General features: G+C 36.5%; 1 protein-coding gene and 1 long non-coding RNA gene across 3 annotated transcripts in view; one reads left to right on the top strand and one right to left on the bottom strand.

Annotated features, from left to right (window-relative positions):
* LOC124887204 (pentatricopeptide repeat-containing protein At2g26790, mitochondrial-like) overlaps positions 1–182 on the top strand; it is a 4306-nt gene extending 4124 nt beyond the window's left edge. The window contains exon 4 of the mRNA XM_047396401.1: positions 171–182. Coding sequence (XP_047252357.1) covers positions 171–182 — 12 coding nt within the window. The remainder of the gene's footprint in view (positions 1–170) is intronic.
* Positions 183–13971: 13789 nt separating this feature from the next.
* On the bottom strand, positions 13972–16406 carry LOC107840979. Of its 2 annotated transcripts, XR_007044640.1 has the most exons (4): positions 15592–16406; positions 15266–15296; positions 15024–15089; positions 13972–14386 (listed from the first exon to the last, which is right to left on the bottom strand). It is a non-coding gene; the product is annotated as an uncharacterized LOC107840979 (long non-coding RNA). The 2 variants fall into 2 exon arrangements; XR_007044639.1 differs by having other exon boundaries at positions 15266–16406.
* Positions 16407–18145: the final 1739 nt, after the last annotated feature.

Below are 18145 nucleotides of genomic sequence, written 5' to 3'. Positions count from 1 at the left end.
AGCCATTTCCAAACTTCTCAATTTTCTGGTCATTTCCTCTTGTTCTTCTGTCATAACAGGCTTCTTAGTGTTAGGAGGAAATTCAGGCGAGTAAGTGTCACCATAAAGACCAGTCAACTTGAATGTAGGGTCGAAAGTGTAACTCTGATCACCAGTAATATTCAATGCAGGCTCTCTTGTAGAGTAGGGAGGCACAACTTGTGGATGAATATCAAAAGTAGGAGCTTCAGGTGGGGGTGGCACCACAAAAACATGAACAGCATGTGGAGCCGAGTATGTAGTAGTCTTGGATTTGGGAGTGAGGAAATGAACATTGGAAGTGGTTAGATATAGTTGCCCCGAAGTAGATCCTGATGCATGTTGTGGCAAATAAAAAAAAATGGAAAATTGTGCATGTGACACGGGAGGCAAGCTAGAAAGATATTTCAGATTATCAGTAGGAACTGGAGGAGGAGGCAGCCCATTAGCCCAAACTCGATGCATTTCTATCATTTGCTGCCTTAATTTCTGAATCTCTTCACTAGATCCTAAATTCTCATTTTCTGAACTCCCTATCTGGTTAGTGACAACAAACTCAGTATCCTTGTTGGCCATAAGATTCTCTGTGACTTGGTGCAATATGGAGGATCAACCAAAATGCCACAAACCAACCACTTTAAACTAACTGAACAAGAGAGAAAATGTGTTAGAGTTCAACACTTTTTCAAAACCTCTTTTTTTTAAAAAAAAAAAAAAAAAAGGTCACCAAACCCGAAAAGGGCGCCTACGTATCTCACTTCCGAGAGAAAAGAATCAGGTGTGCGTAGTTCGTAAAGTCTTGCCAAAATGACCAATCAAACTCATTTTTTTTCTTTTTTTTTTTCTTTTTCTCGAAACTTTAAGAAGAAAAGAAAATAACAATTTGTCAAAAGAATTGACGAAAATATTTTTGAATTTTTCAACTTTAACATCCCTATACAAAGTGAAATCTATGATAACCAAAGAATTCTTTTTATTTTTTTGGGGGGCGGGGGGTTTCAGTTTTAAATTTCATATGAAAATGAAACCTGAACCTATTAAAGGGAAATCTTTTTGCGGTTTTCTTTTAAAGATGTACATGAAACACTTACTCTAAATAAAGAGTGAGAAAAATCTTTTTGGATTTTTTTCAAATAAGATCCCCGAACCAACAATAAGCTGCCTACGTATCTCACTCCCGAAAGAGGAGAATCAGGGGTGCGTAGTTCTTCCAGATTGGACAATTGAAGATTAAATAATGAACTGAACCCTGACTTAAGAGACACGACCAAAGACAGATGATGAACAATGTAAATAAAATCTTTTCGAGTTTTCATTTAGACAATTCATATAAGACTGACACTAACAACTATGAAAGAAAAATCTTTTTGGCATTTTCATTTTATGAAATGGACACAACTACTACCATTTTTGAAACTTCTAAAGAAAATGTTTTTTTGAAATTTCTGAATTTTGAATGCATGCTAAAGGAGATAAAGGGAAAATCCTTTTGAAATTTTGTTTTTTTTTTTGAGAAAATAAGTGTGAAAGGTAAAAAGTTTTTTTGAATTTTTGAATTATGAAAAACTAAAGCCATAAAGAATACTAAAAGCTACGAAACCCTTTTTGACTCATTTTTTTCTTTTATTTCTTTTTTTCTTTTTTTTCCAACACCTCTTACTTCTAACACATGCTTTTCCCGAATCAATCCGTCAAATGACCCCTTACCCTCAAAAGTGCAACAGTTAGCATGTAGAGATGCCTTATGGGTGAGGCTCCTATGAAGGACCAAGTGAGCCCCACTAGGTCTCAATATGATGCACATAAATATGACCTAAAGGTTGACCTACGCTGGCGTTCACTAACAAGGCTGTTCAGGTGAGCGTATGGTCGATAGTGGCTGCGACAGCTTTACACCCACTCCATACGTCCGACGGATCCCCTTCCTAAAATAAGGGTGACTCAACTAGAGTTCGTGTACATGACGTACACTCCGATACTTGTTGCAGAAAGAATTGACTCGGGTTATGCAAATGACGTCAGATATAAAGCGGTAACACATAAAGGAAAATCGTAAACAAAGAGCACGTAAGCACTCAATAATGTAAAATAAACACAAATAATGTTTATACACCCCTAATGCCAAACTAAGCCGATACAACTCCAAAAATAAGCTCGAATTCTGAAAATGATTCCCCAGCAGAGTCGCCAGAGCTGTCACACCCTTTTTCTGACCAAAAGATTCATTTTGAAGTTTGAAAGGGTTTTTATTATTAAAGTGAAGATTCATTCCAAAAAAAGGATTATTTTTACATTCAAAGCACAGAGTTGCCACATGGCATAATCCGGTGTGCCAAGTCACCTTTGGAAAATTCTTTTCAAAATAATTTGACTCCTTAAACTAGTTTGCGAATAGAGATTCCGACTAAGGAATTCTGTTGACCGAGGGAAAGGTGTTAGGCACCCCTCGATCCCGTGGTTCGACCACGGTCGCTTGGTGGAGCGTATCAGCTAATTTTGATACTACGAATGTACAAACCACAAAGAAGCACGTAAAGTAATCAAACCAACAAACCAAACAAAACGAATAAAAGTATAGTGTTCAGTTCAATTATACAGTCCCAAAAATAAATAAAAATGCGAAAATAAATTCTATCTAACCTATACTAATCCTAACTACGCTCTCCGGCTTTACCCGACGCCTTGGGCCTTCCTCACGAACATCTTCAGCCAACATAGTACGTCGGGACATTCCCCGGTGAATAAATACATCAATCTTTGGGGCATTCCCTGACCAAATGAATACACTTCAATCCAAAAACATAAACCAATGTATTTCAACAAAACACTTTCATCATTTAACGATCGCAAGTCATAAACTTTGCCTAACCCACTTATATTTGTCTATCAATAGTCGACCTAAACATGATACTATTGCATTTAATAACATCCATGAATCAAAATTAACAATCCAAATAAACAAAGCGAAGTTTTTGATTAGATGATTTTCAATACCATCCCAAAATCATGATTCACCCTAAATTAAGTCCGATTCATTTAAATATCTAATTCATCCAATCAATCGATCGCTATCAACAATCATTTATGATGATTCAAATGTGTCCAAATCAACTAAAACAAAATTCAAACACCACAGATCCAAGCCACGGAGTATCAATAACTTAAAGATTAGTGAAGGAAGAGATAAGGAATGAACCTTAATGTGGCTTTCGATTTCAATTCACAAACTCGAATGGAATGAATGTGATTCTGAATTCAATCCATGAACCAGATTCATAGTTGAGCAAGATGAAATTGACGACAAGCCGGTAACTGGAATCAAGAACCTCAATAAACGACCTCAACTGAAAAAGCTCTTCGAGCTTGACATTTAAAACTAACAGCAACGACAGAAAAGAAAATGAAAACGGGTCCCCTTTTTGGTGTATTTATCTTCTACCTAAAAGGAAAAGGGGATGAAGTTCATCAGCCCCTGTTTGCGTGTGTTTTCTGTGTATGAAGAAGAAGAAGATCCCAAAAGAGAAAAAAAAAAAAAAGAAATGGTGTGTTCCCCCCAGCTCTTGATTTGCGTTTGTCCCCCTCTCTCTCGTCTTCTGTGAGGGTGTATAGCGAGTGATGGGTGTGAGATGGGTGCGAGATGGGTGAAGGAGTGTCGTATGCATGAGGATGAGTGAAGAAGAAAAGGAAGAACAAAACCTACTGGTGCCTATGCTGTGTGAAAACGTGAAGGAGAAATCAATCTTGTGTCCTCCCTTCTTTGTTACTGGATATTAATTATATCAATATACAAATGGAAGATGCCTTCTTTTTTTCCATGGACCTTCCTAGAATTGTCTATAAGAATTCAAAGAAGAAAAAAAATGGCCTCCCCTATTTGATTATGATGCTCCTCTATATATGCCTTACTCCAATTCTGTTAAGGGGTTAGGATGGTGGGGTCATGTGGAGTAGGTAGGTAATGAGGTGAGGTGTTGCCATTTGATAGGGTAGGTTGTTGGTTTGTTATGTTTTTTTGTCTTTTTGCGAAGGGATTATCATACGGGGTAGGGTACATAGTAGGATAAGGTAATATGGGTGACAATAATATGGAGGAGGGACAAAATTAGGTGTCTATAATAGGTTAATACTTTGTGAATCACTGAATTATGAATTAGTAGTGCATATAATCTATACACACACACGCATATATATAGGGATATATAGAGAGAGAGATAGATAGATAGATAAATAGATAAAGAGAGAGAGAGAGAGATATTTAAACATATAACATAAATAGGGATAAAAAATAACTTAGTATATCCTTATTGGGTTACCGATTTAACCGATAAACCAATAAGCTAAACCGATACCGAGCTGTTTACCCAATAAAATTTTTTATAAAACCAATAAAAAATGTTAACCTGATAACCCAATACCAATAACCTAATAACATTTTTGTCGGTTCGGTTTTTACATAGCCTTACACTATGCTAAACTAAGCCTCCCCAGGGGCCCAGCCAATTTTTGGCCTAAAATACGCCTAGTCCTCGGTCCCACCCCATAACCATGGGCTATAGCACACCAATTTGGCCCTAAAATGGTTTGTTCGCGTCGTTTCGCCCTTTTTTCTACCTAAATGACCACATTGACCCGCACTAGCTCACTCGTCAGCCTACAAGGGGATCCCGATTAATTTTTGGCCCAAAACACTCCCAGATCCCAGGCCCACTCCCAAAAACGTAGGTTATAGCACACCAATTTGGCCTAAAAATGACCCGTTCATAAGGTTTCGCCCATTTAACCACCCAAATAGCCTAACCGACCCATATAAGGCAGCTCCTCATCCTACCTGGGAGGCCCCAATCAATTTTTGGCTCAAAACACATTTGAGCCCCAGGCCCACCCTCATAACTGTGGGCTATAGCACACTAATTTGGCCCAAAAATGGCCCTTTCACGTTGTTTTGCCATTTGACCACCAAAATAGCCCCGCCGGCCCACACGGGACTGCTCCTTAACTTGTTTGGGAGGCCCAGTCAATTTTTGGCCTAAAATATGCTCGGGACACAGGAACCCCTGGAATCGTGGGCTATAGCACACTAATTTCGCCCGAAAATAGCCCGTTCGCGCCGTTTTGCCCGTTTGACTATCCAAATGGCCCCGTTGACCCACACTAGGTCGCTTTTCCACCTGTTTGTGGGCTTCAATAGATTTTTAGCACAAAACACGCCTGGGACCCGGGCCCACCCCCAAAATTGTGGGCTATAACACACCGATTTAACCCAAAAATAACTCGTTCATAGTGTTTTGCCTATTTGGCCAGCCAAATGGCCCCATTGACCTATACTAGGCCTCTTCTTAGCCTACCTGGGGTTCTCCGGTCAATTTTGAATCCAAAACACTCCTGGGCCCAGGGACCACCCCTGGAATCAGGGTCTAGAGCGCATCGATTTTGTTCGAAAATAGTCCGTTCGCATCGTTTTTCTCATTTGACAACCCAAATGGCCCTGTCGACCCACACTACGTCGCTCCTCACCTGCTTGAGAGGCCCCGATCAATTTTTAACCTAAAACACGCCCGCGCCCCGGGGCCACCCTGGAACCATGGGCTATAGCACACCTATTTGGCTTGTAAATGGCCCATTTGCACTGTTTTGCCGGTTTGACTACCTAATTGGCTTCGTCGGCCCACACTAGGCCACTCCTCAGTCTACCTGTGGGGGCTCAGTCAATTTTTAACCCAAAACACGCCCGGTCCCCAAGCCTACCCCTGAAACCGTGGGCTATAGCACACCGATTTGACCCAAAAATGGCCTATTTGCGTTGTTTCGCCTGTTTGACCACCCAAATGGCCCCTTTGACCCATACTAGGCCGCTTCTTAGCCTGTCTGGGAAGTCTCAATTAATTTTTGGCCTAAAATACGCTCGGACCCTGGGTTGACCTCTGGAACCGTGGGATATAGCACACCGATTTGACTCGAAAATGATCTGTTCAGGCTATTTTGCCCGTTTGACCACCCAAATAGCCCTGTCGGCCCACACTAGGCTGCTTCTCAACCTACCTAAGGGTCCCTGATCGATTTTTAGCCCAAAACACACCCGAGTCCCGGGCCCATTCTCGAAACTGTGGGATATAGCACACCAATTTTTTCTGAAAATAGTCCGTTTGCGTTGTTTTGCCTGTTTGACCACCCAATGGCCCCGCCGGCCCATACTAGACCGCTTCTCAGCCTGCCTAGGGAGCCCAAGTTGATTTTTGGTTCAAAATACACCCCGGCCCACCCCTGGAATCGTGTATATATATATCTGTAAAAATTAAAAAAAATCTAGATATAACAATTATAATTATCACGACTCGAGCCTAGGTCTTAGAGGTAACGAGATCCCAAGCCAGTGAAAACTTGAGAGAACCCCTTATCATAACATCATGAGCATTTCATTTTGAACATGTACGAAAACATTTACGGGAGAATAGCCCATTCAGGAAATCCATTTAATACATATTGAAATTTATACAAGTTTGAATTAAAACATTTAGACTACATTTACATAAAAATTAAAATATTTAGACTACATCTAACATAAGAATTAAAGCTGAAGTCGGGACATAGCCCCGCTAATACCATAAAACTAAAAATGAAAAGTCTAACATGAAAATCATATTGTCTTTCAAAAGATAGAGGGTTCAACACTTGCTGAATTTATCTAAGGAGGTCGTAATACTGCACAGAATTATGATAAAATGCCTCTGAACCTACACCATGAAAAGATGTAGCGTCCGGAATGGTCAGTACCACGAGTACTGGCATGCAGCCAAGGGAAAAGACAAATTAATTTATAAAGTAAGTCATAAGATGCATAGCATAAATCACAATAGAGAAAAATATGGGATAAGAAACTCAAGATATAAAATCATAATCATTTATTAACTTTATTCATGAAATAAATAGTTTCACCGACCTTAGATAACCCACATGCTATATGGGTCTGGTATTTGCCCAACAGTAGGTTCCCAATCTATGTTTGCAGCATGAATCGAGATGAACGACATTTGGCCATCATTAAATACCGTCCTCATAAGAAAACGTGAATAAGGTTGTCCTTTGGGAGAGTTAACCACCCCTACATCGGTAAAACATAGGTTTCGGGCATTGGTCACTAGGACTTACACCTTCTCGGTGAACTATATAATCCTCTCTAAGACCAATTAAAATATTTTTTGTAAACATTTATTTATTGAGTCTTTCGTTAAGGCATTCACATTTTGATATCGGCATACCAAGACTTGCAAGTCATCTATATCATGTAAAAATCATCATAATAAAACACTATTGATTCTTATACCCGTCATTCAAAATGATAAACATAATCATCGTTAAATTTTCATAGGAGTCTTAAAACATGTCATAAAGTTTAATACGTTCATCAGTTCAAAGGACGTACGGGTGACATGCCCATTAGCATCGTTTTTATTATTTTTGAATTTATAAATAACTTTAAGAATATTTCTTAGGGGAGCTTAGTATCAGTCTCTACTCTGTTAAAAGAAAACCCTATAGAGATATTTTTGAAAAAAACGTATCTTAGTTTTGTTTAGTTATTAAGGTTTGTTAATTTTGACTCATTTCTCTACATTGGGTTATTAGATAATTTCTTACTTATTTTTTTAAACTTCGAAATCAAATTCTATTTTGTGAAAAATTGTTCAATTGTCAATTTGATTGAAGAGCATTTATAAAGTAATATCGAAAAGAAATTCTGCTTCTAAACTTTCAAAATAATTGAATCTTGTGAATTTACGGATTGTTTTGTAAAGTATCAAAGTATTTTGTCCTTATTTGAAAATTTAGATACTTTTAAGGACAACAATTGTAATTTTCCACATTCATTAAAAGTAAAATGACAAAAATATCCTTTTATGTACATTTAAAACGTAAATCGCAATGTCGAGTGCCCGATTTACTTGTGTTTCGTATTTTCCAAAAAAATTACATATTCTATCAATTTTGTAGTAAACAAAACACATTTTAAAATATAAAAGTTTCTTTAAAATTTAGTAATATATTCCAGAAAGAAAAGAGAAGTGAATTTACTTGTTTTGGAAGTTCTTTTTTTTGTGTGTGTGTGTGTGAAAGTTCATGTGTACATTGATTATAATTAAAAATACTTTATAAAACTTTGATTTATTTTTGGTAAATCTTTTTGTATGATGAGTGAAAAGTGTAGTTTGAGTAATGAAAATGTAAAAAGATGTGTTTGACAAAGGAATACAAATGAAGGGGTGAAATCATGAATTCTATTTGTCAGAATTTATATTGTAAATTAAGTGAAGGTGAAACTAATCATAAATTTTGTACTACTTAAATAATGCTTTCGGGTTAAATAATGCTTTCGGGTTAAATATATATATATATATATATATATATATATATATATATATATATTGATTGTATTCAATGTGCATCCTTACATGAACCGATACGTTCATTTCTATGCATATTAATTTTCGATATAGATTTTGTCATACTTAGTGTATTTGTGGAAACTTCTATTTGATCATCTCAATTATTTAACCACCAAAAACATGCTACGTTGTTTTGGCTCTTCATTCATTTATTTTTCAAGAATTAGAATTTCAAATTCAATTTTAGCTTGCCTTCACCTTTTAGTTACTTTAAGAATTGATAAATTTTTCATACAAAACTATGCATTACTATTGGAGAATCAGAAATACAATATACCGGTACAATAGAAAGTTAGAAACATAGCAAAGTACTCGTGTTATGTTCTCATCACTTACCAGTTTAAGGTATCTAAAATTCTTGTCATTTACTAAATTCTTTTAATCATACAATCTAACAATTTGTTGATACATTCAAAATTTAAAATAACGGGACTATTGAAGACAAAAGAAGTTTTCTAGGGGTCGAAAAGATAATTTTTGCAGAAATGAAAGACTTTAATATTGTCTTATTTAATAACCTCGGGCTTAATACCTTGGAATTATTGGAAAACTTGATGCACGAGATTTGTGCATTCAATGAATTTTAATTACTAATTTAAAGAAAAACAATTGGAGAACCGTTTCATTATAAATTTCAGGACCTTGCTCTTATTTTGTTTTATGTGAGTATAGGAGTAGATATGGTAAATCTACCCAAATTATACAGATGTAACAACAAGCAAATAGTTGCCATTCAGTTGCAAATAACAATTTTTGTTTTTTTTGCGTCCTTTCATGTGTTTGTACAAGTATCATGCATATCACCCTGGATCATCTACTCTATATAAACACATATCACGTATTTGTACAAGTATCAAGCATATCATCCTGGATCATCTACTCTATATAAACACATAATGGGTTCAATGCATTTCTGCACTGAATTTCCTTCCTTCACACCCTACCAACTACATTTGAAGAAACTCGATAAGAAGAGGATGGCAAATCAGTTCGCTCAATACCTTGCCAATTTGCAACAATCATTATTCGATGAGGTTTTACCTTTTCTTTTTTATTCTAAATGTGTAGTGTTTCACAAAATCAATAATGAGGCATTCTTCCCACATATCCTAACCTTAATTAATGGATAGAGTTACTTAGTATCTATTGGTAGTGATAGATGATAGGTATCCCCTGAAATTAATTGAGATATGCGTAAGCTGATCTGCCACCACGATTGCCAAAAAAAATAATAAGACATTGATTTTTTTTCCTGCCAGTTTTAACCTTATTTTGATAAATGGAGTGTTACATAACCAAAAAATCATTAAAGAGATACTTTTTCGTCAAACATTTGATTTAATTAATGTATGAGTTAGTAAAAAATTCTTACTTTCTAGGCATGAGTATTTTTCTTAAAGGGCGTGCGCGAGCTAAAAACCACTTGAATGAGTTTTTCTATTCAAAATTGAAACTAATATTTTTTGTATTTGCAGCAAATTCTTGATGATCAATTTTTTTTCTTTGTATCCCCAATTGTAATGTTTAAAAAAAAAATGGAGTCATAGATCTTGAGTTTTATTTTATAATCTATTTTTCAGAGTTTGCTAAATGTAAGTGTTTAAAATTATCTTTGATTCAAATTGTACGTCTTACTTTCTTCTTTTGTCCTTTTCAAGAAGAATGTTTCTTTCCTTTTTTAGCAATTTTTAAATTAACTTTAATAATGAAGATAATATTAACAAAGAAAATCTCTTTATTTGCTAAAATGAGACGAAGAAAGTAGCAATTTAACTTCAAAAATCTTCATTAGCTGTAGAATTTTGTACTCACATGGTTCACTGACTCCACCGACTAGCACAAAAGATTGATTTAATTGATATAGAGGTGCGATTGAGGGGGGTAAATTGTTCCTATTGGGTTGGGCCCTTCCCCATAAGGCCCCACCGTCGCGGCATAATTAGCGCCCTCTTTCGACCCATATGTGAGGCTTCATCTTAGCCTTTCTTGACCACGAGCACTCTCACACTTATAACGTTCGTGATCAGCCTCAACTCCGTATCGATCACAATTATTTTAAATAACAAATTTTTAAAGTCTTTATTTTTTCCAATTTTATGCCAAATTAGACATTTTCACACACTCACCCAATGTTAATTTAATTCAGGAAAAGGGTAAAAGAATATTCTTTAACATATTGAATATGACTCACAAATGCCTAGAGATTTTAGTAAACCTAATTGTAAGATCACTTCAAATTAGTGGGGCCAGAAGGAGATCGACCCTCGAATGCAAAGATGGAATTGAACTTTACATTCACTGTCAAGTAAAGACGAAACTTGACCTTAGTGATTAGATAAGAAAAATAACAATAAGCTCCTAATGATCACGTGATTAGTGAGAAATCATAAAACTTGATATGAGGAAGAACTTATTGCAAAGGCAAGTGGACAAATTATCTTTCCTCCTATTTCCAGATTTGGCCATCACAATTTGTGGCAGTGGTACGAACAACATACACGTTATCCACCAAGTACTTGACACTATATTTTTTCATTAGCCACAAGTTAAAATTTCTCAGCCCAAGATTTCAAAAAGTACAATAAGCACAACGCATTTCTTCTAATACTGAAACACTAGGTCTTAAAGGATTCGTGTTCAGGTGATTCGTATAATTCGAAATATCACAAATTCCCTTCGATAATTAATGGTATCTCTCCATAAGCCGCATTTGATATGTTAAATGAAACCATAAAACAACTCACATGGTCAATTGTAACAATCTTAGTAAATCTTCACTCTTATAAAGTAATTATAAAAATCCCAACTAATTATGTATCTTCCTTAGTTATATTGGGAGCTAATTATATATCTCGGCAGATTCAAAATTAGAAAAAATATATCGAGAGCTAATTATGTATCTTTACAAGTAAAAAAATATATATTGATTGGATGTGGTTGGATGTATTATGTATCTCGATAAACCCAAAATCAAAAAAATGTGTCAAGAGCTAACTATGGATCTCTACAAAGAAAAAAATTGCATCTTTGTTGGATGTATCAAGAGCTAATTATGTATTCCGATAAATTTAAAATCGTCGACAAATTCAAAATCAAAATTTTCAGTAATTATACAAAATGTTGAGATTTATGTTACTTGCCCTTAATTGAAGCAACCATCAGGGTTTTTTGGGGCCAGACGGACGCTAGCCCATTATCCTTCCTCTGCACCGAGTGGAAGCTATTCGTTGCCTTTGATTGGGCCGCAAGACCCAACTCTGTGGCTGAACAGAGCAGGCCAGGTATAAAGCCCACCAGACCCTATCTTCTGGGTCAGCCCAAATTGCAATTAAAAGTAAAGAAAGAGAAGGTGCAAATCAGATAAAATAATTTAAATCAAATATGGCGATCATGTAAATATACCCGACAGGGAGAATAGGCACTTGAGATTTTCTTTTTCTTTTTATTACAGAGAAGTATATATATATATATATTAACAAAAGGAGTTGGAGAGAGTTGAGAAGTGTTAATTTTAGGAAAAAAGACAACTCGATACGATATAGTATTAAAAATTATAGTGTATAATATAACACTTGGGGAGCGGGGTCGATGAGACAACATTGATTATTGTGATTTATAATACCTTTCTTTTATTTCAATTTAAGTGGCACTGATATAATTTTGAGAGCTAACCAAATATTTTATATATTTTAATTTTAAATCGTTAATTATTGTGATTTATAGAAATTTTTATATTTTTTGAAAATAGATAACAGATTAAAAGAAACAAATTAAAATGGAGTAAAAAATGAAGGCAGTGGGAAGGACCAATGAAGTTGTGTCAAAGCAAGCAAGTTACCTTTAAATTTTGTAAGTTCTTAATTATTTTGATTTATATTTTTTTTAAGTATTTTTATTTTTTTTGAAATATGTAACTGATTAATTTTTTTTTAGATATTTTAAGGTATTAACTATTATAATTTATAATAATTTTTATATAATTTTAAAATAATATATATTACTTTTCTTGTCCAAATTTTTGTGTCATTGGAAATTATATTTTTTTAAATAATAAAAGTTTTTAATTATTGTAATTTACAATATTTTTTCTTCTATTCCAATTTAAGTGGCACAATGCTTAGATGACCATAATATTAATTAGGAGTGATATAGTAAAATCACGATTGAAGCAGCGAAGTAGACATGTCTTAAATGACTTACAACAACTAATTAGAAGTGAAATAACAAAATTACTATAAAAAATATTTGTGAAAAAATTTAAGTGGACTTCGTATAAGACATCAAGAGTTAATATCTTATTAAATATTATTAATGTTTTAAGACTTAAACGACTTATAATAATTAATTAGGGCTAATATTTAGTAAAATTACAGTTGAAGTAGCTGAAGCAGACATGTCATAAATGTCATAAAACACCAAGTTAATTTAAAACATTAAAAGTTAATTTATCATTTTATATCTATTTTATTTTTTTATTAAATATTATTAATTATTAATTTTTTTATTATTTAAAGGACATATAATAATTACTTAGGGGTGATATGATAAAATTATAGTTGAAACTGCTGAAACAGATAAGTCATAAATATTTATTTTACTTTTTTATTAAATATCATTAACTTTTTAATATGTAAATGACTTATAATAATTAATTATGACTTACGAGTGATATAATAAAACCACGATTGAAACAAGCAGCTGAAGCAGGGGCGTCAAAACCTGCTTCTTCAACCCGTGCTTCTATAATATAGAAAAAAAATTACAATAAACCTAGTATATTCCCACATAGTGGGGTCTGGGGAGGGTAGAGTGTACGCAGTCCATACCACTACCTCTAAAGCAGGTAGAGAGGTTGTTTCTGATAGACCCCCGGCTCAAGATAAAAGACAGTATACAAAAACATCAAAAACATAGAACACGATAAAATAACATAGGTACGACATCCACAAAAAATTATACATTGTCAAACAAAGGACACCAAAGTCCACCTAATTACTGGCTACGACTCATCCACACCCTTAGACCTCTATCCTAATGCTTTTCCTCCATATCTTCCTATCCAGAGTCATGTCCTCAGTCAGCTGTAATTACTCCATGTCACGTTTAATCACTTCTCTCCAGTATTTCTTCGGCTTACCCCTAAACCTTCCAAGGCCAACCTCTCACACCTACAAATTGGGGCATCCGCACCTCTCCTCATCACATGACCAAACCATCTCAACCTCACTTCCCACATTTTATCCTCCACTGACACCACTCCCACCTTCTCCCGAATAATTTCATTCCTAACCCTGTCAGCCCTTGTGAATCCACACATCCAACGCAACATCCTTATTTCCGCCACCTTCAACTTTTGGATATGAGAATTCTCAACCGGCCAACACTCCACTTCATACAACATAGCAGGCTGGACTGCTAACTCTATAGAATTTATCTTTCAGCTTAGGACACCTTCTTATCACATAATATAGAAAAAAAAATTGTGCCAACAAATTTATAACAGCACTGTGTATCAAAAATTATAGTGTATAATATAACATTTGTGTGCCAACAAATTTATAACAGCATTGTGATTAAAAATATTATGTCAAGCTTAATACTCCGCAAAAAATAACAAGGATTCCTCGGATGGCAGGCACCCTCCACCTCCAACCCAACATTCCCTCATGCTATGGAACTCCGACACTTGGGCCTACTGGATTGGGTGGCCGGTTAGCACCCCTTGTTGCTTCTGTACTGGGAAAAGATGTGTTGCGCAGACTCTTCACTTACCGCACCCGTGTTGGATTCTCCAAAAATACACTACTTTCCGAGAATCTGACAAGCACCCGTTGACATTTAAAAAATGTCAACAAGCAACATAGCGCACTAACCAGCACCTAACCTTGTCTCCCGATGTTGGTTTAAAGCAAAGACTCCTCTGAACTCTGCATTTGATAAAACAAAATCCGTTTCTGCTTTCAAGGATTCTTGGACATGAGAATGTGAAGCAGAGAAGAGAAATGCAAAAGAATGCAACTCGGGTACACAAACTGTTTATTATCCTGTGACAACTACTATTTTAGAACAATGATGTCATGATAAAAGCTACTCCCTCCGTTCCAATTTACATGAGATACTAGTCGATCGTTATTAATTTTGACAAAACCAACTGATTAAGAGAAATGCTAACTATCTAAATCCATTTACATAATAAAACTCAAAGCTGTGATACCATCTATTAGAGTGTAAGCATTCGACCGGCTCATTTTGATGAAATTTGACTTGATATATGTGAATTACAGCTTTATGAATGGAATTGTCCAACATTGGCTTTAATACATGGTCAAATGTCTGAAGTTACTGTCACGTAAAGAATGAATCTAAAATTTATTGGGCAAGAATAATGGTACATAAGCAGAATCCATTTCTTCAACAGAACAAACTACAACGAAAGAGAAAAAAGGGTGTCGAGAAAGAATATTCAGTAATGAAGGAAAAAGCCAGTCAGGTTCTTTGTCTACACAGACTGCTTAGCCTTAGCATTGCGTGGTTTGAGGTAAAGGAGGATAAGAGTCGACTTACGTTGCTGAAGAGAAAAAGGTGTTAGCCCTTCCTCTGAATTGCTGCTCTGGATATTGCTACATTCACCTAAATTGATAAGGAAAATGAATCAAATTGCCAATCTATAGAAGGAAAAAACAAAAGGATCAGAAAAAGGATAGAAAATACATAAACTACATTGAACAGCATCCAATTTTCAGTCTAGGAAAACATGTGTTACAGTAAACTGCAAATTGGAAAGCACTAAATCTAGAGATTCTCACATGAAATCTTGATGATCGAAGTCTTTAACGTCTACAAAAATAACAAACACTTCAGAAACACTTCAGATATTATGAAGTGTTTAAAACTATATGTAAAATTTAAGTCCCAATAAGGATTACGAATATCTTGGAAGAAAGCACATGAACAACTTCCAGATAATAACCTTGAGACTGTATTACAAATGCTGGATGTTGCCAGCGCCAATAAGTCATTTGCCGTATTATGATAAATAAAACACGTCTATTTCAAGCCGACTGACCAGAGATCAGAAAGAATCATGGAAGAAAAGGAAGAGACTGTTTTGAAATAGGAAAAGAGTACTCACTTGCAATAAACCATTGGAACAACAGCAAAAAGCTATCAGGAGCAACAAAATGGCTTCTGTTGGTTGGAATTTCTGAAGTTGAAGGTTAATAGGAATGAGAATAATAAGAAACACAAATAACTTCTTAACAGACAGGAAACATAGTACAACAACAACAAACCCAGTGTATTCCCGCCAAGTGGGATCTAGGGAGGGTAAAATGTACGCAGTTCATACCGCTACTTCCAAAGAAGTAGAGAGGTTGTTTCCGATAGACCCCCGGCTCAAGATAATGAATAGTCAACAAGGTCATAGTAATATATGACACGGAATAGGTGGCATAAACAAAATAAGAAATGAGAAATAATAACAATAGAGCTAAGCGAGCCACGAAAAAAGAGCAATACAAAAATTTAAAAAACAGGAAATAAGAAATAAGAAAAGGGAAAGGAAGAGAAAAGGACAAAAGGGTGCCCCCTAGTAGTAGCATGCACTAGTGGCTCTTACCAATGTACACAGTCGTAGGCTTACTAACCCGTCTACAACCGAGCTCCCTAACTACTAGTTACAACCCACCCACGCACTAGCCTTCTACCCTTATTCGCGACCTCCACACTTTCCTATCTAGGGTCATGTCCTCAGACAGCTGTAACAGCTCCATGTCATGTCTAATCACTTCTCTCTAGTACTTCTTCGGCCTACCTCTACCCAAAGCTAGCCGCTCGCACCTCCGCACTGGGGCATCCGTGCTCCTCCTCATCACTTGCCCAAACCATCTCAGCCTTCCTTCCCGCATCTTGTCCTCCACCGAAGCCACTCCCACCTTCTCCCGAATAATCTCATTCCTAACTCTATCTCCTCTAGTAAGTCCACACATCCAACGCAACATTCTTATTTCCGCTACCTTCAATTTTTGAATGTGGGAGTTCTTGACTGGCCAACACTCCGCCCCATACAGCACAGCCGAACGGACTGCCACTTTATAAAACTTGTCTTTAAGATTTAAGGGCACCTTCTTATCGCACAGCACAGTTCATCCAACCTACTCCAATACGTTTAGAGACATCCTCATCAATCTCGTCATTCCCCTGATAGACCCAAGATACTTAAAACTGTCCCTATACTTCTCCATCAATCTTCTCACCAGGTGGATTGCCTCTATCGTCGAGCGACCAGGCATAAATCCAAACTGCTTCTCCGAAATGGACACGACCCTCCTCAATCTTTGCTCAACCACCCTCTCCCAAATCTTCATAGTGTAACTCAACAGCTTAATGCCCCTATAGTTGTTGCAACTCTGAATGTCACCCTTGTTTTTATACAACGTAATCAGCGTACTTCATCTCCATGCCTCAGGCATTTTCGCAGTTTTGAAAATGCCGTTAAACAAATTTGTCAACCAGCTCAAACCCGTTTTACCAGTAAACTTCCAAAAATCCACCGGAATTTCGTCGGGCCCTGTCGCCCTGCCCCTCCGCATCCTACGAATAGCCTCTCTGACCTCCTCTACCTTAAAACGTCTACAGTAACCAAAATCCCGATTCTTCTCTGAGTGCTCCAGCTCCCCTAGCTCAAAGCTTTTGTCCCCCTCCTCGTTCAATAAGCCACGAAAATAATCCTGCCATCTCTTCTTAATGTGGACATCCTCCACCAAACCCCTCCCGTCCTCCCCCTTTATGCACTTCACTTGGTCAAGGTCACGCCCTTTTCGCTCCCTAGCTTTAGCCAGTCTATACAATCATTTTTCCCCACCTTTTTCCTCTAACCCCGCATACAAGCTCTCAAATGCTGCTGTCTTAGCAGCTGTAACTGCTAACTTAGCCTCCTTTCTTGCTACTTTGTACGCCTCCCTATTCACCCGCTTCTCCTCTTCATCCTTACTCTTAATTAACTTTACATACGCCCCCTTCTTACCTTCCACTTTCTTTTTAACTTCTTCATTCCACCACCAGTCCCCCTTATGTCGTCCTGCCCGACAGCTGGAAACACCCAACACTTCACTTGCAGTCTCCGTGATGCAGCTAGCATCCCTATCCCACATAACATCCACGTCCCCCCTGCACTCCCACACCCCATTCCCGCCACCTTCTCCCATATCTCCAGCGCACTAACTGGCGTCAAGCCTTCCCACTTAATGCTAGGGCGGACTCCCCATTTATAGTCAGTAGCCATAAATGATACATATGGATTTACTCAAGCAAGCAACAACCATCAGAAGACGTATAGAGCCACAGAGTTCATAAAGCATAAAATTTAAAATATGAATTCTCTTGGAAATCTCATCATAAAGCATAAAATTTAAAATATGAATTCTCTTGGAGATCTCATAAAATATAATACTTCACAAGGAAAGAAAAGAAAGAGACAGACATGAGTCATTTCACCTGACATATACTATAAAAATGTAGCGTGGTCCATTGGATAAAGGACAGACATAACAAATTTTAACCAGCTGGAGGGGAGCTCAAGGGCCAGTTAAGCTTTCTTGATTAAGAGCAGCTATATGTCCCATAAGTCAGAAGTCATGCAGATTACGTAATCGAAGTGTTTGTAACTCAACAACAAGTACACAAGG

The sequence above is a fragment of the Capsicum annuum genome, chromosome 9, assembly GCF_002878395.1.
Source record: "Capsicum annuum cultivar UCD-10X-F1 chromosome 9, UCD10Xv1.1, whole genome shotgun sequence".
NCBI lineage: Eukaryota > Viridiplantae > Streptophyta > Magnoliopsida > Solanales > Solanaceae > Capsicum > Capsicum annuum.
This window is presented reverse-complemented; position numbering and strand designations above follow the sequence as displayed.